This window comes from Ailuropoda melanoleuca, chromosome 12, assembly GCF_002007445.2.
Source record: "Ailuropoda melanoleuca isolate Jingjing chromosome 12, ASM200744v2, whole genome shotgun sequence".
Lineage (NCBI taxonomy): Eukaryota > Metazoa > Chordata > Mammalia > Carnivora > Ursidae > Ailuropoda > Ailuropoda melanoleuca.
In genome coordinates, this window is record NC_048229.1 from 8,784,481 (window position 1) to 8,811,592 (window position 27,112).

General features: G+C 44.0%; 1 protein-coding gene across 14 annotated transcripts in view; it reads left to right on the forward strand.

Annotated features, from left to right (window-relative positions):
* The window catches only part of ACAD10 (acyl-CoA dehydrogenase family member 10), a 42,440-nt gene that overhangs the window by 2,504 nt on the left and 12,824 nt on the right, over positions 1-27,112 (forward strand). For 10 of the 14 annotated variants that reach the window (XR_004629136.1, XR_004629139.1, XR_004629135.1 and 7 more), the window contains exons 2-12: positions 1,965-2,164; positions 6,262-6,410; positions 8,574-8,768; positions 12,718-12,876; positions 13,601-13,760; positions 14,932-15,073; positions 17,989-18,057; positions 19,911-20,092; positions 24,151-24,301; positions 25,345-25,496; positions 26,935-27,108. Coding sequence is in view for 9 of the 14 variants with exons in the window: in XM_034672717.1 (XP_034528608.1) it covers positions 1,965-2,164; positions 6,262-6,410; positions 8,574-8,768; positions 12,718-12,876; positions 13,601-13,760; positions 14,932-15,073; positions 17,989-18,057; positions 19,911-20,092; positions 24,151-24,301; positions 25,345-25,496; positions 26,935-27,108 (1,733 nt within the window). In the remaining 5 variants the exon portion in view is untranslated. Of the gene's footprint in view, positions 1-1,106; positions 1,129-1,964; positions 2,165-6,261; positions 6,411-8,573; positions 8,769-12,717; positions 12,877-13,600; positions 13,761-14,931; positions 15,074-17,988; positions 18,058-19,910; positions 20,093-24,150; positions 24,302-25,344; positions 25,497-26,934; positions 27,109-27,112 lie in introns of those variants that run through there. The other 4 variants (XM_034672716.1, XM_034672718.1, XM_034672719.1 and 1 more) reach the window with 4 other exon arrangements.

Sequence of the window (27,112 nt, forward strand, 5' to 3'; positions counted from 1 at the left end):
ACTCAGTAGAACATGAGTCTCTTGAATTCTACCCCCATGTTGGGTGTGGAGCCTACTTAAAAAAATAAAAATAAATTAAAAATTTTTTAAAAAGTCTCTCCAGAGGAGGTGGTGAAGGTGAAGCTGAGGCCGTGATGTAAAAATGAGTGAGGTGTACCAGCAGAGGAAGCGGGAAAAGCTGTACAGTCAGTGCATAGCGACCAAAGTCTAGAGGTGGGAGAAATCAGTGTTTTGCCACTCTGAACAGAGTGTTGGGAAGTGGCTAGAGCAGAACCATCATCTCCAGTTGGAAGGAATAAGCAAGCTGGTCACGGGAGCATTACCCGCTCATCCATTAGTACCCTCAGTGGAGATGTAAGTCAGCCCTTCAGGCCCCAGAGAGGCTTTTCATTGCTGTTAAGCCCTGACACAAAGTTTTTGACGCTTTTAAGGAGCCTATAAATAAACTCCTTCCATCATAAACTCTGGCCTCGGCGTGGGAACATAAGTAAAACTGAAAATGCAAATCAACCTTTACAAGTGTTTCATTTCAAAACCTACCCCCCCAATTCTGCACATTTCCAATTACATGAAAAACGCATAGTATCGTCTTAAAGATTTACTGCTTGAGAACCCCTTTCTCTGTAGAGTCTTCTATGGTTTATTGAATCCTGATGGCCGCACTGAAGTAACTCCCATAAACTTACAGGCTGTCTTCCCAAACTATTTTGTTCAAACCCCATTTTTAGTAAGCTTTAAAGCTATAGAAATCACACAAAAAGTGTAAAGATTTTCATGAGGAACTGATTGCAAATAGAATTTGCTTTCATTATTTTGTTTTTACCCCAGCTTTTTACTTCAGACATACAGAACAGTTGAAAGAATAGTACAATGAATGACCTCTCATATACTCTTCATCATATGCCCATCGCCTAGATTGATGAAACAACTTGCCACATTTGGTTTATCTCTATCCCTGTATATAGGTGTATGTTTATATACATATGTGTGTGTTGTGTGAGTATGGTTTTTTTTAACTTTTTGAAAGTGTATTTAGAAAAGAGACAAAGGGAGAACAGTTAAGAGCCTGTTGCAGTGCGTGCAGGAGGGCTGTTGGTGCGATGGAGGCGGCGTCAGTACTAGGAGGAGGTCGGTACCGGGCATTCTGGGAGTATACAGGAAAGGCTTCTCATCTGTCTTTTCTGGTAGCCAGAGGAGGTTTCACGAAGGAAGTGATAGGTAAACTAAAACCTAAAGGACAATTTGGAATTAGCCGGGTAGCAGGTGGAATGGAGCTGTCCAGGGCAAGGAAACAGCAGAGGCAAAGGCATGGTAGCTGGAGGAGAACATCATGTGTTTGAAGAAGCTGCATGTAGATTTTGCATGTCCACATCATCCAGATTAAGGTAAAAAAAAAGAAGGAGAGTTGCTGCCGAAAGTGAGGGCAGATTTTAGAGGCCCTCTGGAGGCAGGTTAAGGAACTGAGAGTTTATCTTGAAGGCATTGGGGAGCCACTGAAAGTTTTAAGCGCGTTAGGATGTGGCCAAATTTGCAGTTTTGAAGGCACAACTCTTAACTCTGCTTGAAGAGTGGAGAAAGAATGAGAAGGAGTTTGAGAAGAGGCAAGGGGACCCGTTAGGGGGCTTGTTGCAATGATCTGTGGGTAGTAAGTGGAGAGAGGTAGACGGCCATTTTCTGGAGGAGGATGACAGCACAGAGCACATGAATTGAGGTGGCCAGGTGGGGGGCTGAGGAAGTCAGGGGTGAATCTGTCTTCTAGCTTGAGGAGCTAGCTGAATGGTGGAGCCCTTTACTGGGCTAAAGAGCTTAGAAAACAGAGTAGTCTGGGAGGGTTCAGTTCTGGTTGTGGTTTGAAGTGTTTGCGGGAGATAGTGATGTCCATTCTGCATGCCTAAGCTCCCGGGTGGAGGTCTGGATTGGAGGCAGTGAAGGAAAGCTGTGCCCTGTGTCTTCTTCTCATGCAGTCTTGGCCTCAGCATGTGCATAAGGCAGCTTTTCCAGTCCTCTCTTCTCCAATGGGCTCGGAGGGCAGCCTTCCCGAAACACACCTGGGGCAGGCACCAGCGAGCCAGGCGATGGGCACACTCTGGAAGCAGCACCTACAGAGCGGTGATTTTTGACATGGGTGGAGTTCTCATTCCTTCTCCAGGGAGAGTGGCTGCAGGTGAGCTCTTCCTTGTGTTTCATTTTTGGAGACTAGCGTCGGGGTGGGGGGGAATGAAGTGTGTAAGGGGAGGCTGAGAGGAACATTTGGGCAGCAGTGTATCCCAGCGGCTGATACCCTGATTCTGGCATCAATTTCCAAGCACCACTTTGTGGCTGAGTACCTTGGGCAAATTATTCAACGTCTCTGAGTCTTCATTTTCTTACCGTTAAATTAAGGCTAATAATGGTACCTACCTCTTTGGGATTTGGGGAGAGTTAAGTGAAATAATTACTTGCTTAGCACAGTGAGTGTTTGACTCATCTTAAATTCACAATAAATGATGAGCTGCCATTGCTACTATTGTTATTGGCAGTAGTAGAATTTAACTACCTTTCTCTGAGACCCGGGCTGCTTCCCTGAGAAACGTGGTTTAGGTCCCATAAGATCAAAACTCTAGTCTCTGATCCTTTCTTTATCGGCCTCTCCTGGTTTACTTTTTTCCTTATTCAGTCCAACTGACTTGAGTTGGATTAATTTTGGCTTCAAGTGTTAGAAAACCAAACAGAAAAGTGACTGAAACAAGATCAAAGTTTCTTTGGCACATGAAGGCTCAGGTATGTGGTAGGGGGCTAGTATGTTGCTTTGGGATATCAGGCACTCAGGCTGTTTCTATTGTATTGCTCCGCTCCGAGTGCTCTTCATTTCCAATTCCACCTCATGGTCTATCTTCGCTGCTTCACCTCCTACCCTCACATTCGCATTCCAGCCAGCAGGAAGGAAAAAAGGCCAAGGAGCTGACCTCCTGCGGTGGCTGGTTGGGCAGTTCTCTGTGCTACGCCAACCCAAGTACAGGTTTTATATGCCCCTGAGTAAACTATTCCTATTGACCTTAAACTTGAAACAGTTACTTTATCAGCAAAAATGAGTTTGTTTGGGAATAGCAAGAGAATTGCAGTTTGGGTCAAGCAAGCTATGGCCAATACCATAGGCTAGTCCAACAAAAGAGAGGAACATTATTTTATGGAGAAAGAGTAGGAAATTGGGAGGGCTTTGTTTTGAACAAAAGTCCACTGGAGAAAGGCAGGAGTTCACGGTGATGATGATTTCTCATCAGCAGAGTTGCTGGGGTAGTGAGTTCAGCATACATCTTTCTCTTCTTGAGGCCAAGAAGTGATGATCCTTTCCCATTGGAGATTCTTCTGTTGGGGGTCCTTCACTGAGTTGGACGGGTGTGAGTGCTCCCCCTGCTGGCCTCCTGGCTTCATTTCAGCAAGGTTTCCCTTCTCACATGACCAGCTGAGCAAGCGGACTGGGAGAGCAGTTTTTTTGCTCCAACTGCAGCTGGGCTCTCAGCCTCTCTATTCCTCTGTTCATATTCCTCTGGCATTTACCGCAGGGCTGTTCGGACCTCCCCAGCAGTCATCCTACTCTCCCCTCCCCAAACCTTCCTACTTGGCAGACAGCTGAATCTCCTCTTTTTATAGAAAACAAAGATCACTGGACAGGAGTTTTCTCAACTTTCTCCAGAATATCTTGAGAACCTATTTGCTTCTCTCCACTCCATCTGCCTCAGCCCAGGGTTAGATCCCTATCTTCCCTCACTTGCACCATCACATGAGCCTCCGAACTCCTCTGTCTCTGCCTGCTGGTGCTCTGAGTTTTGCACCACCTTCCATGAACCCCCAGAATTACCTTTCTGAAATACAGATCTTATCTCCTCACTCCCTTGCTTCAAATCCTCGAGTGCCCGTGCTTTGTCCCTTAGATTAAGTCCAGAAGCTTTCGCTTGGTATCCAAGGCCTCTTGCAAATTAGCCCTCACGTCCTGTGTCGCAGCATTGCCCACGTTTCAGCTGCCGTGGACTACCTGATGTTCTTTAAACTTGCCAAACACATTGACACTCTAGTGTCTTTGCAAGTTCTCTCCCCGCTGCTGGCAGCTACCCTTCCCCACCCGCTCCACCTGTTCAAATCTTACTGGTACTTTTGATGGTAAGTGAAACAGCACATTACTCACACAGTGCCTGGAGTCTTGCACGCTCAGTACATCTGGTGGTGGTTCTTAGTATTGATTTTAAGACTTCTCTTCTATGAAGGCTTCTCCGACCTCCTCCCTGGGTAGAATGTCCCCGGCTAGCATGTTCCCAGATCAGTTTAACCTTTACCAAGGTGGTTTTAGTTAGCAAACTTTTTCTGTAAAGGGCTAAGTAGGCTTTGCAAGTCATACAATCTCTGTCACAACTGTTCAGTTTTGCTGTTGTGGCAAGAAAACAGTGACAGACAGTAGTAAATGAATGGGTGTGGTTGTGTTCTAATAAAACTTTACTTACAAAAACAGATAGGAGACAGATTTGGTTCCCAGGCCGTATGTTGCATATCCTTGGTTTAGTTTGTACATCTGTGTGGTATTTCATTATATGGATGTACAATAGTTGATTTAACAAGCCATTTATTAATGTACATTTAAGTTTCTGGATTTTTTTTTAAGATTTTATTTATTTATTTGAGAGAGAGAGAGAATGAGTGGGGGGAGGGGCAGAGGGAGACTCAGGATTTGATCCCAAGACTTGATCCCGAGACTCTGGGATCATGACCTGAGCCGAAGGCAGATGCTTAACTAACTGAGCCACCCAGGTGTCCTCTGATTCTTTTTATTACAAGGGATTCTGCACAGCCTTGTACATATTCTTTGCTGACTTTTATAGATGTATCTGTGGGAGAAATTCCTAGAAAGTGGAATTACTACATCAGATGTACATTTAAAATTTTGCTCTCCATAGAGGGTGTACTTGTTTCCACTCCCATCAACAGTATATGAGAGTGCCAGTTTCCTTATGGGCTTGCCAATTCTCAGACCATAAAAAATGTTACACACTTTAGTTCTCAGATTAAACAAGTATGATTATTTGGATTGAGCTTTAAAAGTCTTTCTCTTTTCAGGGCACCTGGGTGGCTCAGTTGGTTAAACATCATCGACTCTTGGTTTTGGCTCAGGTCATGATCTCGCAGTGGTAGCACTGAGCCCCTCATCGGGCTCCATGTTCAGGATGGAGTCAGCTTAAGATTCTTTCTCTCTTCCCCTTAGCCTGTTCCCACTCTCCTGCATGCATGCTCTCTCTCTCTCTCAAAAAAAAAAAAAAAAAAGTCTTGCTACTCTCGAAAGATATAGACCAGATTAGTAACATCAATTATATCTGAAGAATGAGATTGCTTTGGGGCACCTGGGTGACTCAGTCGGTTAAGCATCTGTCTTCAGCTCAGGTCATGATCCCAGGGTCCTGGGATTGAGTCCCACATCAGACTCCCTGCTTGCCAGGGAGCCTGCCTCTCCCCTGCTTGTGAGCTCTCTCTCTCTCTAATAAATAAGTAAAATCTTAAAAAAAAAAAAAAAGAATGAGATTGCTTGTCATTTTACTTTCTTTTTTTATACTTGCTATAGTCAGATATTTTCAATGCACAGGCCCTACTTTATCAAAAAAAAAAATGTGTAAAGCTCATTATGTCTTAGAAGTAATTATGATTGCTTTATATATTTTTGCCCCATAGCAGCTGTATTCTAGAAAGAAAAAACCTTGTACAAGAAAGAGCAGTCCATCTAAAGGTTCCCAGTGTACACGAATGGTGATCCATTCACTGCCTGAGCTTCTCGTGGCTAAAATTTTCTTCTTTAGTCCACAAAGACAGCATCCCCCAAGCGAACATTTCCGAGTACCAGCAGCCCCGCTGCCATACAGGATTACTACGGTTTACAAAATGACAGGCTTGTTTGCGAGTGCTGGCAGAATCCAGCTTATTATGCATGTATTTCCTTACTACATGCCAGGACCCTGTGAGGGAGCCAGCTAATGAGAGACCTGGGAAGAAAATGCATAGCGCAGTGTCCAGAGTCTCGGTAAGCAGGCGGTGAGGACCTGACACTTAGCAGCAGTGTCCCTGCCGTATCACTGTTGCCTTGGAGGCCTAAGGCTGAGTTCTGCGTTTCCTGAATTTGTTCAGATTCCCAGCAGAACCCACCCGGTACCACAAGCAGGGACTGGTACAGCAGTTCCCCCAGAGATTCCTAGAGCCCAGCCATCTGTCGATGTACTTCAGTTATTGCGTATTTTATTCCTATAGAATGGGAACCACAAAATCATATCCCTCCTGGAACTATACAGAAGGCCTGGATCTTAGGCGGCGAAAATGGGCCCTGGATGAAACTTATGAGGGGAGAGATAACAACAGAGGATTTCTTGCAAGAATTTGGGAGCCTCTGCTCTGAAATTGTGAGTGACAAACACACTTGAATTTACATATTCTTTTTGCCAAATGGGTGGATGCCATAGTCACTCATTAAGTTGATTAAACTGCAAATAAAGAAGAAAAAACCTAATAATCTATGATAAGTTTTTTTGTTTCTTTGTTTTTTTTAATATAGCAAGTTTTTCTTTATTTTTTTATTTTTATTTTTTGGTTGGTTTTTTTCAAGTATTTATTTAAATTTTAGTTGGTTAACATACAGTGTAATATTAGTTTCAGGAGTAGAATTTAGTGATTCATCACTTGCGTGTAACAGCCAGTGCTCATCACAAGTTTCCTCCTTAATGCCCATCACCCATTTACATTATAAGTTTTTATGTATTTCTTCCATCCCCAGGTACTCAGCTTTAGCTACATATATGAATTAGTATAAGTATTCTTTACTAAGCTCTGCCATCAGCTGTTGTCCATCTGTAACAGGAGCTGTCTGCATAACGGCTTCGATCAGAAAGTTTATTTAGAGCAATAATAAGGGGCTACTGGGTGGCTCAGTTGGTTGAGTGTGCCACTCTTGATTTTTGCTCGGGTCATGCTCTCAGGGTGGTGGGATCGAGCCTCATGTTGGGCTCCGTGCTCAGTGTGGAGTCTGCTTGAGACTCTCTCTCCCTGTCTCTGCCCCTCCCGCTCATGTTGTCTCTCTTCTCTCTCAAATAAATAAATTAAATCTTTAAAAAAAATTTTTTTTTTAAAGATTTTATTTATTTATTCGACAGAGATAGAGACAGCCAGCGAGAGAGGGAACACAAGCAGGGAGTGGGAGAGGAAGAAGCAGGCTCATAGCGGAGGAGCCTGATGTGGGGCTCGATCCCACAACGCCGGGATCACGCCCTGAGCCGAAGGCAGACGCTTAACCGCTGTGCCACCCAGGCGCCCCTAAAAAAATTTTTTTAATCTGAAAAAATAAGCAATAATATTGAACCTTTTCTCTGTACTATGCATTATTCTGAGTTCTTTTTTTTTTTTTTTTTAAAGATTTTATTTGTTTGAGTGAGAGAGTCAGAGATAGCGAGAACAAGCACTAGTGGGGAGGAAAGGGAGCCTGACACGGGCCTCGATCCCAGGACCCCGGGGATCATGACCTGAGCTGAAGGCAGCCGCTTAATTGACTGAGCGACCTAGGCGTCCTTGTACTAAGTTCTTTGTTTACATTAACTCAAGTGTAGACTTCACAGTAATCCTACTAAAATATGATTTAAAATACAGTAAACAAAGTTCTGTGATCAGTGGAGGTAATGGTTGCACAATAATGAATGTACCTATAATGCCACCCAACTACACACTTAAAGTGGTTAAAATAGTAAATGTTATGTCTATTTTACCACAATTTCAAATATATATGTAAAACATTGTGGTAAATGAAAGAAAGAAGCTGGTCAAACAAGACCACATATTGTATGATTTCATTTATATGAAATGCCCAGAGTAGGGAAATCTATAGTAACAGAAAGTAAGTTACTGATTTTCTAGGACTGAGAGTATTGGGGAGTGGGGGTTGGAACGGGGAATGACTGCCAATATATATGGAATTTCTTTTCAGGGTGATGAAAATGGTCTGAAATTGATTGTGGTGATGGGCACACAACTTTGTGAACATCTTAAAAACTTTGAATCGTACAATTTATGGGTGAATTGTGTGGTATATGAATTGTATTTCAATGAAGCTGTTCTATAGTATGTGTGTATGTGTGTGTATGTGTGTGATTGTGTAAAATAGCAGACTTGCCTTGGCAGATTTTGAAATATGATGAGAGTTTTCAAAACCTACATGGATTGAATTTAAAAAAACAGAAAACGGGTCAGAAACTGAAGTTCATAGTGGTGACGCTGAGGCGATAAAAAATCATTACATGTCTTCCGGATCATTAAGAATTAAATTTGATGTGCTTCATATACCTTTGGAGTTGATGCTTTTGAAGATTGCCAGTCCATGAGTGAAATAAAGAATTCATGTAACTGGAATATTGATATAAATAACTCCATTCTCTCAGCATTGGCACTTGAAGTCCGTCTTTACAACCTTGTTCGTAAGGCTGAAGGAGAATTCCTTTAGGTAGCAATATTTTCCTCTTGTTGGTGATAAGCTGTTCCTCCTACTCTTAATTATTGTTCGTTCTCCTCTCCCCTTTTAGGCGAAGACCTCGGTACCTGTGGGCTCCTTTTTCTCTCTGCTGACCAGTGAGCAAGTGGCAAAGCAGTTCCCAGTGATGACTGAGGCCATCACTCAGATTCGGGCAAAAGGCCTTCGGACTGCAGTCTTGAGCAATAATTTTTATCTTCGCAGTGGGAAAAGCTTTTTGCCCCTGGACCGGAAACAGTTTGATGTGGTAAGCTTGAAGTGATCCAGACAATAACAACAGAGTCTCTGTCCTTGCTTCAGATTGCGTCATTAAACGCTGCCTTTTAGCAGGTCTTGAGTGAGTGGGTTTTCTCATTCAGACAAACTTGACTAAATTAGGCTTAGCCATAATAGGATGAAAAAAGGACTTTAAAAAGGTCACTGAGCTCTCAGCAAAGTCCAGTATTTTTGGGTTTGAGAACTGGTTGAAACCTCAGCTTTAGAGACTCTTTCACATTCTGAATTTGAACCTTATTCCTCACATAACACACACATTTCCTTTGGCCCTCACATCTTAAAGGGCCGGTTGAACTTTTCTCTTCAGATACCAACCCTGTTGCGGAGCCTGGCTGGCTCAGTCAGAAGGGTGTGCAAATACTGATCCCGGGGTCATGAGTTCGAATCCCATGTTGGGTGTAGAGATTAAATAAATAAATATTTTTTAAAAGATTTTATTTATTTATTTGTCAGAGAGAGAGAGGGAGAGAGCGCACATGCAGGGGGAGCTGCAGGCAGAGGGAGAAGCAGACTTCCCGCTGAGCAAGGAGGCTGATTTGGGACTAGATCCCAGGACTCTGGGATCATGACCCGAGCCGAAGGCAGACACTTAACCAACTTAGCCACCCAGGCGTCCCTAAAAAAATACTTTTTAAAAAGAAAAAAAGGGGGGTGCCTAGGTGGCTCAGTTGGCTAAGCAATCTGACTCTTGATTTTGGCTCAGGTCATGATCTCAGAATCATGATCTCAGGGCTGTGAGATCGAGCCCCTGCTTAAGATGATTCTCTCTCTCTCCCTCTCCCTTTGCCCCTCCCCCCTCAAAAAAAGAAAAAAAGACCAATGATGCTGCCCTCCATTTCTGTGGCGTTAATCCCGAGACCAGTGCTGTCTAACAAAACTTCCCGCAGTAATGAAAATATCCAATGTGGTTGCTACTAGTCACATATGCACTTGAAATGTGGCTAGTATCACTGAAGAACTGAATTTTATTTCACTTTTATTAGTTTGAGTGTAAATAATCACGTATGGCCTGTGGTTACTGCGTTGGATAGCCCAGCGCCAGACTACCAAACTACACTGAGAACATACTGAGACGGTCTTCTCTGCCCGGAGGTTATAATACCTATAAAGGATTCCCCATTTCCCCAAGAGAAAATAGATTATCATCCTGGGATAGATATGAATTATTTCTAGATGACCTGCTTGCACTTCAGTTAGGAAATACATTCGTATGGAGCAGTTACTGTGTGCGGGGTGCTGGCTCGGCGTGAAGGGATGCCGTGATACCGTCACATGTGACAAGCAGTCCTCCCTCTGGATGCGTACTTGCTGCATTCCAAGTGCTCAGTCACCGCATGTGGCTAGTGCGTGGCTGCTGTATCGGACGGTGCAGATACAGCATTTCCGTCACTGCAGAGGGTGCTATCGGATAGCGCTATGTCAGAACGTAAAATCGAGTAGAATTGACAGGCAGAAATTCTGAGCGCAAAGGTTGGAAATTAACCTCCCAACCTAGTGCTGTTTTCGCCTTCCACATCCTCCTTCCTTCCTGTAGAAAGCCTGTCAGAGATAGAGTCCTCTCCCCTCTGGACAATTTGCCTGGCTCCCCAGCTGCTTTGATTATTGGTTTCCCCACAGTACACACACAGATCTCTTCCAGGCTCCCTCCCTGCGAGCGCTCGGAACCCCAGCCACATTCAATCCTGTCTCTGCAACTTGCAAACCGTGGACAGTAGCTTTGCTGCCTTGAACCTGTTTCCTCATCTGTAATTCAGGAATAGCAATTTCTTTGTGTAGGGTAGCTGTGTGCATCCCACAGAATAATGCATGCAAAGCTCTCTGCATGATCCTGGCACATGACAGTTATTTTCAGAGATTCCTTCCATCCAGTGCAGCTATAGGAATTATATCTTCATCTGAACAACTGAAGCTAGTCAGGCTCCATACCGAGCCCTCCAAATGAAGCTACAATTTAAAAGCTACAAATTAAAAGACCCATGGGCTTCTTTAAAAAAAAATGGATGTGTTTATTTTGACTTCACAGGCTTTCTGGCGTGTGCTTTCCAGCAGCTTTTCTGGTGGGTTTTCATATCTTAGGTCTGCAGGAGACCTGGAGTTTTAAAAATATTTCCTCAAGGGGATTGGTTTAGGTTTTTGTTCTCTAAAGCTCTAAGGCACGCACACACACATATACACAACATTTGATGGAATACAGATAGTGTAAGCAATCCTGTAATCTCTTTATATTAGAGGCTGAAATCTTCAACCAGTATTATAGGAATCTGTCTTGGCTCTAAAATTTTTTAATCTAATTTTTTTAAAGATTTTATTTATTTATTTGACAGACAGACAGACAGAGAGAGAGTGCACAAGTAGGGGGAACAGGCAGATGGGGAGGGAGAAGGAGGCTCGACGCGGGGCTGGATCCCAGGACCCTGGCATCATGACCTGAGCTGAAGGTAGATGCTTACCCATCTCAGCCACCCAGGCACCCCCCATCTAATTTTTTTTAATTAAAAAAATTTTTTACATTGGGTTTTATTGTGAAAACCCACATAACATAAAATTTACCATCGTAACAATTTTTAAGTGTTCAGTAGCATTAAGTATATTCATGTTGTTCTGAAATAAATCTCCAGAACTTTTTCAGCTTGCAAAACAGAACAGAAAGAGAAGGCCAGGGATCTTATCAAACTTAAATCTGAAGAATTTTTTCACTTCCCCAACACAGAGACTCTCAGTGTAGCGGCTCCTGAGAGATGTCTGCTCATGAGAACTCGGCCCTGTCCCCTTGGCTCCATGCCCCCTCTCATCTGTCTCAGCTAGCACACCCTCCCTTGCAGCACGGACCCTGGTCTGTGTCTGAAACACCCAGTTTCTTTGCTACCCACTATTGACATATTCTTTATATGGAGCTTGTCTTTTTTAGCTCATTCCGGTGCTTAAGAGACAGGGAAGACTAAGTAGAGAGGTCCTATGTATTCAGAACATTTATTTACCTGAAAGGGCAGCTCTCACCCAACCCTGAACAATGCAGTGTGGATTAGAGGAAGGGGCCCTCAGGTTTGTCCTTGGTCTTGGAGAATGTGATTCCTTCCAGGAGGGAGCAGGGATTGAGTTCTAGTCCCAGGGTAGACCAGAGGGTAGCGGGTCTAGTCCTCTGTGGCTGTTTTAGGCCCACTAAAGGAGGTTAAGTTCCAGGGACAGTGTGAGAACCTGCATGGGGTTGATGGATCAGAGGTAGCCTGGCACCGGGACAGCTTTTGCAGGGTGCTCCTGCACCCGTGGCAGCCCCCGCCCCCGCTAGTTCCAGATCACATACACGGTTGAAGCAAGGCTGTCAGGACACAGGGAGCTCTTCGTGTGAAAGGAATAGTGTCTTTGCCACGAACAGTCTCTTTGGCATCTGTCCTAAGTTGAGGATGGCTGTTTTGTGTTTTAGCTTCTGAAGTACAGATGTTGAGGTCATGTGTCTTTTGTAGGAGTAACCAGTGCCTTCTTTCTGAAAAAATGGTGAAGTACTTTTCCCAAAGCTCTTCTGCATAGCCACAATATCTAACATTAGCAAAATGCTTTGTCATTTTGGGACTCACGCAACTTCCGTTTCAAGTTCTCGACAACTGTGGCAGTAGGTAAGACAGCTATTAGGATCCCCGTGTTACTGAGGAGGACACGGAGGCCCATCACAGGCTCGCTGTTTGCACAAGGTCACTGTGTTTGAACCCGAACTCTGGTTTTCTGAGCTTTCCCCCAGGTGGGAATCCAGTATTTCCATATCCAGCTTTTAAAAGCAACATCATTTTATATCATAACACTCTTAAGTTACTTGTTATATCAAATCTCAACTGTCCTGATACTATTCTTTTCAAAAACTATGGCAGAACGCATGTGGGAGCACCACCTTTAGAGGCACTCGCCTCTCATTCCTATCCCTCGCGCAGGTCGTGGAATCCTGCCTAGAAGGTCTCTGTAAGCCAGACCCCAGGATCTATAAGCTGTGCTTGGAGCGGCTAGGCCTGCAGCCTTCTGAGTCCATTTTTCTCGACGATCTTGGGCCGAATCTAAAAGCAGCTGCCAGCCTGGGCATTCACACCATTCAGGTAACAGTCACTATTTTCTGAACCCCTGCTGTGCACCAGGCACTAGCCTAAGCATTTCGTGCAATCCTGTTCACAATCGTAGTTATGTTTAGTGGTTTCCCCCCATGCTGCTGTAGTCTTATTTTTTTAATTAATTAGAAAATCTATGTGATGAGCCATTCGCATTTGCAAAGGGAAGTAGGACAAACACATACTAAGAAGGCCATTTGAGAAAAGAATTATACAAGGAGGTGGACGGCAGGCTTAAGATGTCGGGATGGCAGTTAGGCTGTCCTAGGGACGCTGTTCTGGGTGGAGCCAGCAGCTACCAGCCACATGGACCACCCAGGTCATGGCTGTGAAGCGTGAGAAGCCACATGAGAGGAGGTCTCTGACCGGCTTCCTATGTTTGGGTTTTCACTATGAAGCTGACAGGCCATGGGGACAGGGTGGGGGCCGCAGCACAGTATGCTGCCCTCCTGGCATGAACTAGCATCATGGACTCTTACCTGGCTGGCACTCTTCCCAGCGGAGAGGAAAGTTAAATGTGGTTAGGAATTAAATGGGAAGAGGAAGCTCCTTCTATAGCTCCCTCGTTAGCTGAATATCCTGGCCTCCAGAGTCTTTGCTCAGAGACCTGACTTCTTGGCTATCGCCCTCTAAAGAGCTACCTTTTTAGAGAACAGACCGGAGGCCAGGTCAGGGCTGACTGGTGACACATGTTCAATATTCTCTTTGAAACCAGGTTGATGACCCAGAGACTGCCGTAAAGGAATTAGAAACCCTTTTGGGCTTTACGTTGAGAATGGTTATTCCAAACACTGGCCCTGTGAGAAAGACAGTGGAAATTCCACGAGATTCCTTGGAGAAGTACCTCAAAGACTTACTAGGGACCCAAAGCACAGGTATTCCATGTTTGGATTTTGCTGACTCTCCAGGCTCGGCTTTCAGTCTGGTTCTCCCTTTCAGACCCCGGTGGAGTATGCCAGAGACAGAGGCAGTGGTGAGGAAAACAGCCATTGGGCTCAGTGGATCCGAGTGCAGCTTTCAGTCTTGCTTGGGAAAAAGCATTAACCCCCAAAGGTCATGAGCCCCCTCTTCCACCTGAGAGCATGGTGTCGTGTCACAGGGACCCCCTGGGACCTGGGCCAGTGGTGTGTGCCCAGGGGCTCTGGAGTGTCTAATTGTTTTGAGATGTGGAGGTGACTTAAGCTGACTGAGTTGACAATGGGACAGGTTGTCTCCCATCTCCTTGTAGGTCACTCTTTCATTCTTTGAATTTCACCCTCAGAAAAACAGCTGCCTCGGGGGCTTTTGAAGACCTGTCCACCTGGTGATAGTCTTGCCTCCACCCAGTCTATCCTTGAAGAAGGCTTTTTGTGTGGAGCCTCACAGTTCTGTTCTCCAGGGGCTGGATTGTTCTTAGGGCCTCTTGTACCGCTGAGGGGCCCTTTTGGAGCAGGCCAGCGAACTCAGGCAAACTCTCGTTGCCTGCTCTTCCGACCATGTGAGACAAATCTATGTCCAGAGTTCAGTCTTGTTACAAAGCTGTGGGTTAATTAGAATATTCCTGGGCAGGAGCCATAGAGTTCAGCACACTGGGGTGGGAGCGCGAGTCTCGTGAAAGCACTTTGGCCCAGGCTCTAGGCCTCTGCAGAAGCTCCTTTCAGCCGCCGCACCAGTGTCAGGCACGGTTTGGCTGTGTGGCTGAGGGACACACGAGGGCACTTTTCATCCTCAGGCTTAAAGCATTCCGTTTTGCCTCATGGGTTGCCACGACTGTGCTTGTGGCTGATGAACAGAACCAAAAGCTTTCTTCCCAGAGCCAGAGTTGGCAAGACGGACAAAATTGGACACCTGTACAAAGTGACAGAAACGGAGTGGCCTTTGCCACATGGTAGTGGACCTGAGCAGAGGGCCGGGTACGCCTGGGACTCAGCACTTCTGGTCCCCGAGAAGGAGGTGCATCCCAAATCAGAATGTTCTGCACCCCAAATGTGGTACTCATTAGAAAGCAGGAATGCCCAGCTCTGTCCTTCAGAACTGCTTTCATTTTCTTGGTTTTCAAACTTGCAGGCCCATTGGAACTCCTTCAGTTTGATCATGGGAAGTCCAATCCAACCTACTACATCAGGCTCGGTAACCACCAGCTGGTTCTGAGGAGGAAGCCCCCGGGGACACTCGTTCCATCCACCCATGCAGTGGAGAGGGAATTCAGGTAACTTCTCAGAGCTGGGGTGTCCTTACCCCCCGGCCCTCGTGGCTCAGCCCCGAACTGACAAGCCAGCACTCCGTCAGAGGGCCCTGACACATTTACATCTGCAAGTGTGAATTTCTAAAATTATTTCCAATAAGAACATGCAACCTAATTTTATTCAGAAGTTTCTCTTTTCCATACCTATACCTCTAGAAAACTAGACTTTTTTGGGAACCTCTGGGTGAAAAAAGGCATTCCTAAAATACCCACTAGTCTTACCCTTGAGTCTTAAAGACTTTAAGACGGTTAGTCTTATATTCAATGTATCAGTGGGGCTGAGGCCAAAACAAGTATGGCCATGAGGTGATAATGGGCGGTGGGCATGTGGGGGTTTGTCATATGAATCTCTCTACTGAGGTATGTTTGAAATTTTCCATAATAAAATGTGTAAAAGGATAAATATATTACAATCTCCCAATCCCTTTACAAATAGGATAATTTAAACATAGTAGGTTGAAAAAAAAACTAGCTCCAAACTCTTTGAAAGAGAGATGAAAATTCTGGATGGGCTCCAGTGGGGGGCTTACTGTCCTGAAGGTCTTTCTCTTCCTCTGCTCTCTTCTTCCTTCCAGCCCAGGATGCTCTGCAGAAGGAGTGTTGCAGAGTCGTAAGGGAAATGTGATGTCTCTTGGCCCCTTCTTGTTCGCACTGTTTACTGTCTCTCCTTTGGACTTTTTAGTTCCTGGAATCTGACTACTCCAAGTATTATAGGCACTGGTGACTGATGATTATGAAGCCATAGGGAGTCATCAGAGGAGAAAACCTATAGCTATTTCTGAGCATTTGTCTATGTGCCCACACACCACACAGGAGCAGGTGTGTACTTATAGGAGGGAAACCCTAAAAGTGTGAAGCCCCCACTCTGTTCTTATGCCTCCTGCTTGCAAACGCTCTCTGACCATTCCCAGAGGTACTGAGGAATTCTGGGGTGCTACAGTGACACTTCCAAAAATCCAGGAATGCAGGGACTTTCCATATTAGTAAAAGAATAAAATGTGCATTTGAAGATGAAATCTAATATGGTATCTGCTTATAAAATGCCAAGTGTAAATTTGGACAATTCGGGAAATTAGAAAACAGCATGACACAATTTATTAAAAACCTCAGAATAGTCACACTTTTAGATCTAATAATTCCAGTTAGAGGAATCTCTCTTTAAAAAATAATTCTCAACAGGGAAAACAGCTTTGTGCATTAATACTGCCACCACAATGTTTATAATAAAAAATTGGAAACAGCCTAATGGTAATCAAGAAATGATTAAACCTTGGCATATCTACTTGTTGCAACGACAACAACAAGTGTAACGGCCCACATTTACTGAGTGTTTAGTATGAGCCAGGCACTATAATAAATGCTTTGGATGTATTGTTAACCCAAAGCATTCTCACAACAACTCATGATACCTTACTATTATGATCCCCATTTTACTGGCGAGGGAATTGAGGCTTAAAGACGTTAAACAACATCCCCCGGGCACACAACTAGCATGTGAGTGACGGAGTTTGGCCTCACACCCGGGGGCAGTAGGATTCCACAGCCCAGCCTGTATCATGACACAGAAATGTCATGATAAAATTGTGATAAAAACAGATACAAACCACATGTAGTAGTACCCTAACTATGTTTTGTATTTTTTTTAGTACTCTCTACACCCAACATGGGGCTCAGACCCACAACCCTGAGACTAGGCATTGGATGCTCCAGCAACTAAGCCAGGCAGTTGCCCCTAATTATGTTTTTTTAAAAGATTTCTGCACAAAAACAAAAATATTAGAAAGGAACGCACCAACATATTTACCACGTTGGCGTAGCGTGTTACTTACTGTCCTTCAGCTGTGAGTGACAGAAACCCACCTAGACTGACTTAAGTGTTTTTTTATTTTTTATTTTTTAATAGGAGAGATAAAAATATATTGGCTTCATAATTTAAAATCTTTCAGGCATGACTAGATCCAGGGGCCCAAATAATATCACCAGGACCCATTCATTCTCTCCCAACACCTTGCCCCTTTTTTTTCCTCCATAACCTCAGTGAATGTTCCAGCATACCTCCTGAGATTGACTCATTGGCCCAGTATGAACCATCGTCTGGGGTCAGGAGGATGCATCAGATTGGCTGAATCTGGGTCTTGTGCCCATGCTTGGAACCAGGGATTGGGTCAGTCCCACCCAAACCATGTGGACTGACAGTGGCTACAGAGAGCGGTTTCCCAAAGGAAAGCCCAGGTATTATTATCAGAATAAGAAGCAGGGAAAGGACACCAGGAAGGGAAAAACAGGAGCCAAATACTGGCGATAAGACCGAGTAATTATTTTTCTATTTAAAACATTTTAAAATTTCCTCCTTAACGGGTGCCTTGGGTGACTAAGTCGGTTACGCATTTGACTCTTGATTTCGGCTCAGGTCACGTCTCAGGGTCATGAGATCGAGCCCCAAGTCAGGCTCCACATTCAGCACAGAGTCTGCTTGGGATTCTCTCTCTCTCCCTCTGCCCCTTTCCCTGCTGTCTCTCGTGCACACTCCCTCTCTCGAATAAAAAAAAAAATCTTAAAGAAAAAAAAGAATGTCTCCTGTAGACAGCATATAGTTAGGTCTTGCTTTTCTATGCAGTATGACAATCTCTGTCTCAATTAAAATGTTTAATTTAATTAATGTAACTATTGATGTTTGAATTAGTTCTATAATTCTGCTATTTGTTTTTTGTTTGTCCCATCTGTTTTTTTGTTCTTCTTACCTATTTCAGGGTCAATTGAATATTTTTTAGAACTTTGCTTTAATTTCTGCATGTACTGATTTTAATTCAGAAAAATAGTTTCAAGAAAATCCCATCAATTCAGCCAGCAGTGTTGCTCATTTCTCTTTGTTCTGGCAGGATAATGAAAGCCCTTGCAAATGCTGGAGTGCCTGTCCCCAAAGTTCTTGACCTCTGTGAAGACTCAGGGTAATGTTTGGATTTATTTCTTTTATTACATATTTGAACTACAGAAGAGAAAAGCCCATATAGTAGCTCAAATCCCACTTTGTTAGAGTGAAGACAAATAAAATTTGAGTGGGTGAGAAAAGAGACTTTATGGCAACCTTCCCTGGAAGTTCACAGATCTTTAAGTTATCCTGAAAGATAAAGAAATGCTTGCTTTTGTGCAAATTGGTAGAAGACATTTTTTATCATTTAAAAAATTTATATTCATCTAGTTTCATGTTGCTTGTTTTTGTTAATTTTTTATTATGGTTCCTCTAAACTGCTTTGCAGAAGCTCTTTGAGTCTGTCTCTCTTTGCCCCAACTTTTTAATTATGACAATTTTGAAACATACAGAAAAGTTGAAAGAAGAAAAAAATAGTATAAAGAGTCCTTCATCTAGATTAAAACATTGTTAACATTTTGCCACATTTGCTTTCTATATGTATATATGTATGTGTATAGATGTATATTATGTAAATAACTTTATGTAATAGGAATAATTATACAATCTAATTTTATAACTTTATACATTTTATAAATAAATGTTTTCTCTCTTTCTGTATATCAATTACTTTTGGCTGAATCTTTTGAAGTAAGTTGCATACAGCATACACCACCAAAAAATAAAGACATTTTCTTTCATAATCACAGCAGGTTATTGTACTTAAGATAATTAACAATAATTTAATAATAAATTTAACATCTAGCCCATGGTCAAGTCAGGATAAGCAGTTTTAACGGTAGAATTTTCAAAACAACTTTTTAGAATAGTAAACTGATTTCTAGTGATGACTGAAAAATGGATTAATGAGATTTTGGTGTGTCACCTTAATACCACAGAGTGGTATATGTGTCCCTCACACTACCAGATAATGATAGAAATAACATCAGTAAGAAGAAGGGATATTTATTGAAGCCTCATTGGAACCAGGGTATCCATGTATATTTGCTCCCCTAATTCTTACAACAACGCTTTGAAGTTTTACAGATTAAAACAACAAAGCCTAAAGAGGCTTAGTAAGTCTCTCACAATCACACTGCTAGGAAGGGGCAGAGATGGGATTTAAACCTAGTTCTGTATGGCTCCAAAGTCCCCCTCTCAACATGCTGCTTTCCTCCATTATCACAGTTAAACTCCATTCCCGTCGCTTCCACAAGTGGACCAAACAGAAGAGAGACATGCTGGCAAAAAAGTATAGACAGGGCTGTGTGTGTGGATTGGTTTGGGGATGGGGTACTCATAACACTCTGTGCTTATGTACAAAGGAAAGGAAATGTCTAGCAATCTGGGTCTGAACTCCTTCCCCAGTACTTAGAGCGAACAGATAGGACAGTTAGAAAGAGCAANATCACAGTTAAACTCCATTCCCGTCGCTTCCACAAGTGGACCAAACAGAAGAGAGACATGCTAGCAAAAAAGTATAGACAGGGCTGTGTGTGTGGATTGGTTTGGGGATGGGGTACTCATAACACTCTGTGCTTATGTACAAAGGAAAGGAAATGTCTAGCAATCTGGGTCTGAACTCCTTCCCCAGTACTTACAGCGAACAGATAGGACAGTTAGAAAGAGCAATGTCAGGCCACCTGAGTGGCTCAGTCCGTTGAGTGGCTGGCTCTTTTAGGCTCAGGTCATGATCTCAGGGTCCACATTGGGCTCCACGTTCAGTGAGGAGTCTGCTTGAGGATTCTCTCTCTTCCTCTCCCTCTGCCCCTCCCCATTCTCTCTCACACACACGTGTTCTCTAAAATAATCTTAAAAAAAAAAATTCCATGACTAACAGCTTGCCATATTATGAGCTGGGCCACTGAAACCCCCTGTCTGTGTTCTTCCCAGGGTCATCGGCACCCCCTTCTATCTGACGGAGTACTGCCCAGGCCTCATCTACAGAGACCCCTCTCTTCCAGGCTTGGAGCCCAGCCAGAGGCAGGCCATATACACTGCCATGAACAGAGTCTTGTGCAAAATTCACAGTGTGGACCTCAAGGCTGCAGGCCTAGAAGACTACGGGAAACACGGTGAGCACAAGGCCATTTTGTCTTTTGTGCTGACGGGTTCCTCATTGGTGCCCCTGTTTTCAGGATTTGCATGATGTCCGGGTGTTAATACACCCAGTATTTGCTAAACGTGAGGTGGGCTTCTTAGCCTCCTACTTGGTAATCCAGTTTCATTTTAATGGAGGTGTCATTTACCTAGATATATTATCCTTGGATACGTCCCTTCATGGCCTACAGAATCTCTCTTCCCTTCAACTTTGATCTTGCTGGACCATTTCAATCTTTATTTTTTCTGGTACTGGCCAAGAGTATTTAAGATACCTTCTTCTGTTTTTTACTCTTTCCCCTAAATATTCTTTTCAATAGGGACAGACTTTTAAAATGCCACTATGCCAAGGTATTGTCATTGTAGAATTTGTTTCTGCTTGTTTTTTACTGTCTAAGAGTTATAGTTGTTCCTTATCCTCCTTGTTATTGTCAGTTTGCTTTCTTTCTTTCTTTCTTTTTTAAGTCAGGTATTTTGAAGTGTAGCATTCTATAAATCTGACAGACACAATTTTAAAATCACTGTCACCATTGTCTCCATACACAAACTTTAGCACAAGCCAAAGAATTTCACTTTTTCTGCCCTGGAAAGTTCAAGAGTATTTGACTCTTCACCAGTATGTATTCTTGGCTATAGTCAAAAAGTATCTCCTAGCTAAGCTGTATTTTCTTCTTTGTCTGCTTTTAACCAAAACATGTTTTCTGTAGGACCATATCAGAGGCTGTCGTATGTCTTCCATGTACATCAACTTCCTGTCATTTCTGCCATGTCACCTAAAGTTCCACCTCTCCACAGGCACATGAGCTGAGTCCCCACAAGTAATCAGTTTGAAACATTTTGTTACAACAGAGAAAGTTTGCTGACTTCCCAGCCCAAATTGAGGGGGTTCTCCCCACCCCTTCCAAGTACAGCCAGATCCATACCATTCCCCCATATTCTAACCTGTTGACTAGAGATACCAACTCAGTGTGGGTTCCCCTCCACCTCAAATAAAATTTTATTTGTTGTTTATCTAAAATTCACATTTAACTGGGTATCCTGTATTTTATCTGGCAGCCCTAGTCACCAGTAAAAGGGCCAGTAGGCAAAGACAACACGTATTGTCCATATTGATCCATTGTTTCAAGATGGAAAGAGCATTGGAGCAGAAGTTGGATGCTAATTTGTTAGGAACCTTGGGCAAAGTCACCTTACTTTGTCATAGTTTTCTCAATAGTAAAGGTTGGGTTAAAAAAAAAAAAAGTCCTGCACTGCGTCCCTCACAGGTGGTGGCTCTCCCAGTGCTCTGAATGAAGATAAAGCCTCAGGCAGATGCAGTGATGGGCAGTGTGACATCCTGCCCTGGAGAGACAACAGCTTACGAAGTCTCTCCCATGTGCTGTCTGATCCTTTGCCTTTTATTTTTAAAGTAGACTGTTTTGATGCCTTTTCCACCTACCTTTTAGCACAAAGGGACAAAGCAGAAATCTGATGTGATTTCATGTGACCCAAGGGCTAGCATCCCGGGCCATTGGCTGTGCTTTGAGCCTGATACCATAAAGCAGCTTCATCATGCTTCAGGTTCACTGATCCAGCTACAGAGACATTAGAGCTTCCTTTTCAAGAAACCTGCAATTTCTCTGGTAGTGTCAGGAATCCAGCTGCTGGGCAGGGCACTGGCTATAAATAGATACTACCATTTGTGCAAAGGGGTGGCATTTTTGAATAAATTTACATATTCAAATGTATTCAAATATTTGCTTGCACACATGAATATCTCCAAGAAATTGGTCACGTGGGTTTCCTTTGAGGAAAAAGAGCTGAGTGGCTGGCAAAGGGTGGGAGAAAGACTACTGTATGCCCTTCTGTCACTTTATTCCAAGCCATGTGAATGTATTATCTATTAAAGAGTACACATTTACATCTGTTTAAAAAGAGAGAGAGAGAGAGATTGCACACAAACATGATTTCTAAGTAAGAAGGACTTTTGACAAAGATCCTTTAGGTACAGTCCGATTACCACAAAGAACCTTTCTAACACCAGTGACCTGCAGGGAGCACATCATCCTCTTTTCTTATCCCAGAGGGACAGTTGTTTGAGGAAGGATGTTTCAGTGCCTTGGCAGGCTTGATAGAGACCAGTGGCCAGCAGAGCCAGACACAGGGGCTGTTGTGTCTGCTTCCCGTGAGAAGGAAATGTGTGCAGCGCTGGTTGGTGTGTTTGGGGTGGGAGGTCCCAAATCCATATAGGAGATTTTCCTTTTTTTTTTTTTTTTTAAGATTTTATGTATTTATTTATTTGAGAAAGAGAGGGAGAAGAGCAGAGGCAGAGGAACAAGCAGACTCTACACTGAGCACGGAGGGATGTGGGGCTCGATCTCACAACCCTGAGCTCACGACCTGAGCTCATATATTATGTATAATATATATAAATATATATATATATTATATGTTTCTCTCTCTCTCTATATATATTTTTTAACGAAGTTGAAGAGACCCTACCACTTGACTCCTAAATACTTCTGTATCCATTTTTCTAAAAATAAGGACATTCCCCAATACTATTATCACATCTAAGAAAGTTTACAATTTTCCTTGAATATTTAAAACCCAGTCAATATTCAGATACATTTCATCAATTATCCCCTTATATCTTTTTTTAAAATGATTTATTTATTTTAGAGAGAGAAAGAGAGAGAAGGGGGGAGGGGCAGAAGGAGAGAAAGAATCTCAAGCAGACTCTGCGCTGAGCATGGAACCTGATGTGGGGCTTGTGACTTGAGCCGAAACCAAGAGTCAGATGCTTAACCAACTGAGCCACCCAGGCGTCCCTCCCCTTAAATTTTTTATAAATGAGTTTTTCCCCCCTAAATTGGGATCTGAACAAGGAATCTAGAACAGTCCCCCCCACCTCTTTTTTTTCAATGAAATTTTTAACAGACCAAGTCAGTTGTCTTATATATTTGTCTTGATTATTTCCTGTGGTTTTATTTACTTCCGTCTTCTGTTTCCTGTAATTCTGAAAACTAGAAGCTACTCCTAAAGGCTTGATTTGTTTTGGATTACATTCCTGTGGACTTCGATCTCCACTTCTCATGGCCCAACCAGATCTTCCAAAGGGCAGGTGTCTGGATGCTCCAGCTGTGAGGTGGATTCCACAGAAGGAGCTGGATCTCTCAATCCTTGTCTTCAAACCCTTCAGGTTCTGGGGACCATTTGTCTCAGAGATGAGGGCCTGACACATTTATTAATTATATTAATAGTGACAATAATTGTCAGTTGACAATAATCAGGACAATGATAATGGCCACCATTCATTGAGCGGCCTTCTGTACAGCTCAGTATTTGGCCTGTTACATATGGATTTCGGTTAGCCTTCACAACAGTCCTGTGGAATTTAGGTGTCAGTACGTTCATACAGAAGAAGCAAGGGAGGCTCGGAGAGGTTAAGTCAGTTGAAGACCTTGACTGAGCCAAGTTGACTCCAGAACTCCTTCCAGTGTCCAGTCCCAGATGTAACCTACCAGTTCCTCAATGGTGGTATCTCTTGGGTTTCTTAGCAAACAACTGAATAAAGATAGCAAATACGCATGTAGTACTTACTACATGCCAGGAATGTCTCCAGGGCTTTCCATGTTTTATCCTCCCAACAACTCTCTGAGGAGCATCTCGTTGACAAAGAAAAACCATGGTACAGAGAGGTTAAGTGATCTGTCTGAGATCACAAAGATAGAGAATGGCAGAGCTGGGAATCACACTCAGGCAGTCTGGCCTCAGAGTCTGTGTGCTTAGCCAACCACTGTTGTTTAGCCAAAAGGGGATTTTTTAAAGGCTGTTAGGAAGCTCGTGGGATGTCTGAGAGGGCCAGGGAACAGGCTTGCAGGCCTTGTGGCTGGGAACAACGCCCACGTCCCACTGATCCAGCCACGGTGGAAGAAGCATCCTGTGAGAAACTCCTAGGTTACCAGAGGAGCATTACCAGGGCTTTCACTGTTTTGATTACTTTCTGGAACCTTTGGAGGATGTTACAGTGTTCAAATTCTCTTCCCCTCAGAGGACTATATTCCACGGCAGGTGCAAACCTGGACTAAGCAGTATCGAGCCTCAGAAACCAGCACCATCCCGGCGATGGAGAGGCTTATCCAGTGGCTGCCACTCCATCTTCCCAGGCAACAGAAGATTACGGTGGTGCATGGGGACTTCAGGTCTGTGAGGACGGGTGAATATCTAGATGTGAAAAATGATGGGCAGGGCACTTGAAAGGGAAATTAAGCAGCTGGTCTGAGCCCGAATTACAGTTGACGATGGTCCCCTTTACAAAGGATCTCTCTGTGCGTAGCCTTCTAAGGCAGGGTTCTCCACCTTGGCCTATTGACATTTTGGGCCAGATAATATGTTAAGATGGCGGGCCGTCCTACTGCCCTCAGGTTGGAACGTGCACGCATGTGTGCCAGTTGCCACGACTGTATAAAAATCTCCCAGACTAGATGACTGCAAACAACGACAGCAGTTGTTTTGCTTGTGAATCTGCAGTCTGGGGACAGGATCGCTTGTTTCAGCTGGGGTGGCTCTCAGGTGGGGGCTGAAGTCTCCTGGAGGGTTGCTCACATGCCTGGCCTTGGGGCAGAAAAGCCTGAACAGCTGGGCTCCCTGGGCCTCTGTCTGTCTCTTTGTGGTCCCCACAGGGTCTCTCCAGCATAGTAGCTTCTGGGTAGCTGGACTTCTTACCTGGGGGCTTAGGGCTGAAAGATGTGTGTTCCAAGAGAGGGCTGTTTGGGAGCAGACCCCCTTTTCTGAGCGAGGCTCTGGAGTCACTTAATATCACTTCCACCTGCATTATATTTGTTAGAAGCCAACTGCTTCAAGCAGCAAAGAATTAGACTCTTCCTTTTGTGGAAGGAGTGTCCAAGAATTTGCAGATCTGTGTTAAACCTATCACAGGGAAGGAGGAATTACCTGAACCCAGAAAGGATCACTATGTGGAGAGGGCTACCTCACCAAACTGTGGCCCTGGGAGAGGAATACAACGTCCCTCAGCCATCTGCCCCCTTCCTGTATCCTGCTGGTGTCCTCATTGGCTGAGCCCACCTGAGCCAGAGGGCAAGAGAGCTAGTGGACAGGGGCCCCGAGGGGCTAAGGGGGTGGGAAGTGCATTTGGAGGGGCAAATGGAAGACACCCAGCACAGAACACACTCCGGTGCTCAGTTTCCTTAGAGCGGTCTCTCTATTCCTTCTGGGGCTTATTCAGGCTGGACAACCTGCTGTTCCATCCAGAGAAGGCTGAAGTGCTTGCTGTCTTTGACTGGGAGCTCTCTACCTTAGGCGACCCCTTTGCGGATGTGGCCTTCAGCTGCCTGGCTCACTACCTACCATCCAGTTTTCCTGGTTCCCTGCTGCGAGGTAGGAACCGCTCAGGGGGAAGGAGGAGGGAACGAGGCAGCTCCATTCTCAAAGCAGCTAAGGCAGAGAGGTAACGGTGACGGCTGGTGTGGGTGCATGAAATTGAGGTCCTGCTGGTTTGGGCGGAAATGCACTTGGGATGCGTTCCTGGGGGAGATGGGTGTAGGGTGTATGTTAAGTGAGAAGGATGTGTGCATAGACCCCTCTTATGTTTTTACACAATTAATTTCTATTTAATTTTCTAAATTAAAAATACAAGTTTATTTTAAAATGTTGGAGCCAGCAGATAACAAAGGGAAAAGTTAAAGTCATCGATAGTCCCAGGGAGGACCGTTGCCAACATTTTCATTTTTCTGTGTGCATACATACGTTTGTTTAAATGAAAATGCGATTCTATGATTTTATGGCCTGCCTTTTTTCACTTAATTATATATTTTGGACATGTTTTCATGCCATTAAGTATTTTTTCTACAGCATCATTTTTAACCATGGAATAGGATTTTACTGAATAAACTTAGTCAAGCCGTTTGATTCCTATTTGGATATTTGTTTCTGATTTCTTTTATATTACCTCCCCCCAGCCCTCACAAAAAAGTAGTGACTATCTTTGTAGGAATAACTTTGCTTATATTATAAAGTATACTCCTGGACAAAGTCCTAGGAACAAAATGTGTTACATGCTTCTAAGCCATGAAAAGGTCACAAATGAAGCAAATCAGTAAAAATTTTATTTGTCGTAATTATTTTTTTCATACTTTGGCAGGATCTTTTTTTTTTTTAAGTAGGCTTCACGCCCAGCATGGAGCCCAGTGTGGGTCTTGAACTCACGACAATGTGATCAAGGCCTGAGCTGAGATCAAGAGTTGGATGCTTAACCAACGGAGCCACCCCGGTGCCCCAGGATCAGGATTTTTCTTTCAGTACGGTTTTTATCAAATGGCTGATAGAAAATAATGTGCATCCACCCTGAACTGTGCAAATGGAAGTGGGGGCCTCTTACTCCTTCCTTTACTACCAATTTATTTTTTTTTTAAAGATTTTCTTTATTCATTTGAGAGAGAGTGAGCAAGAGAGCAGGAGCGAAGGGGGAGGGGCAGAGGCAGAGGGAGAAGCAGGCTCCCCGCCGAGCAGGAGCCAGACACAGCTCCATCCCAGCACCCTGACATCATGACCTGAGCCAAAGGCAGGCAGACGTTTAACCGACTAAGCCACCTGGGTGCCCTGCCTTTACTGCCAGTTTTGAGGGCTGGTTTGTGAATAGCTTCATGCCGGGATCCCAGACTTGTGAGGACAGAAGAGCTGCTGAAATAAGGAGCTGACCTGTGAACTGGCTGTGAAGCTCACTGCCAACGGGGGAAGTGATTTTCATAATTTAGACCCCGGTGGTCACAGGGGAGTGTGGGGCCCTAACTGCCCAGAGATGGCTCTGTCACCTCAGGTTTGCGCGACTGTGATTTCACTCAGCTGGGAATCCCTACCGCAGAGGAGTATTTCAGGATGTACTGTCATCACTCGGAGATCCCTCCCCCTGAGAACTGGAACTTCTACATGGCTTTCTCCTTTTTCCGCATGGCTGCAATCCTGCAAGGAGTCTACAGTCGCTCGCTCACAGGTAA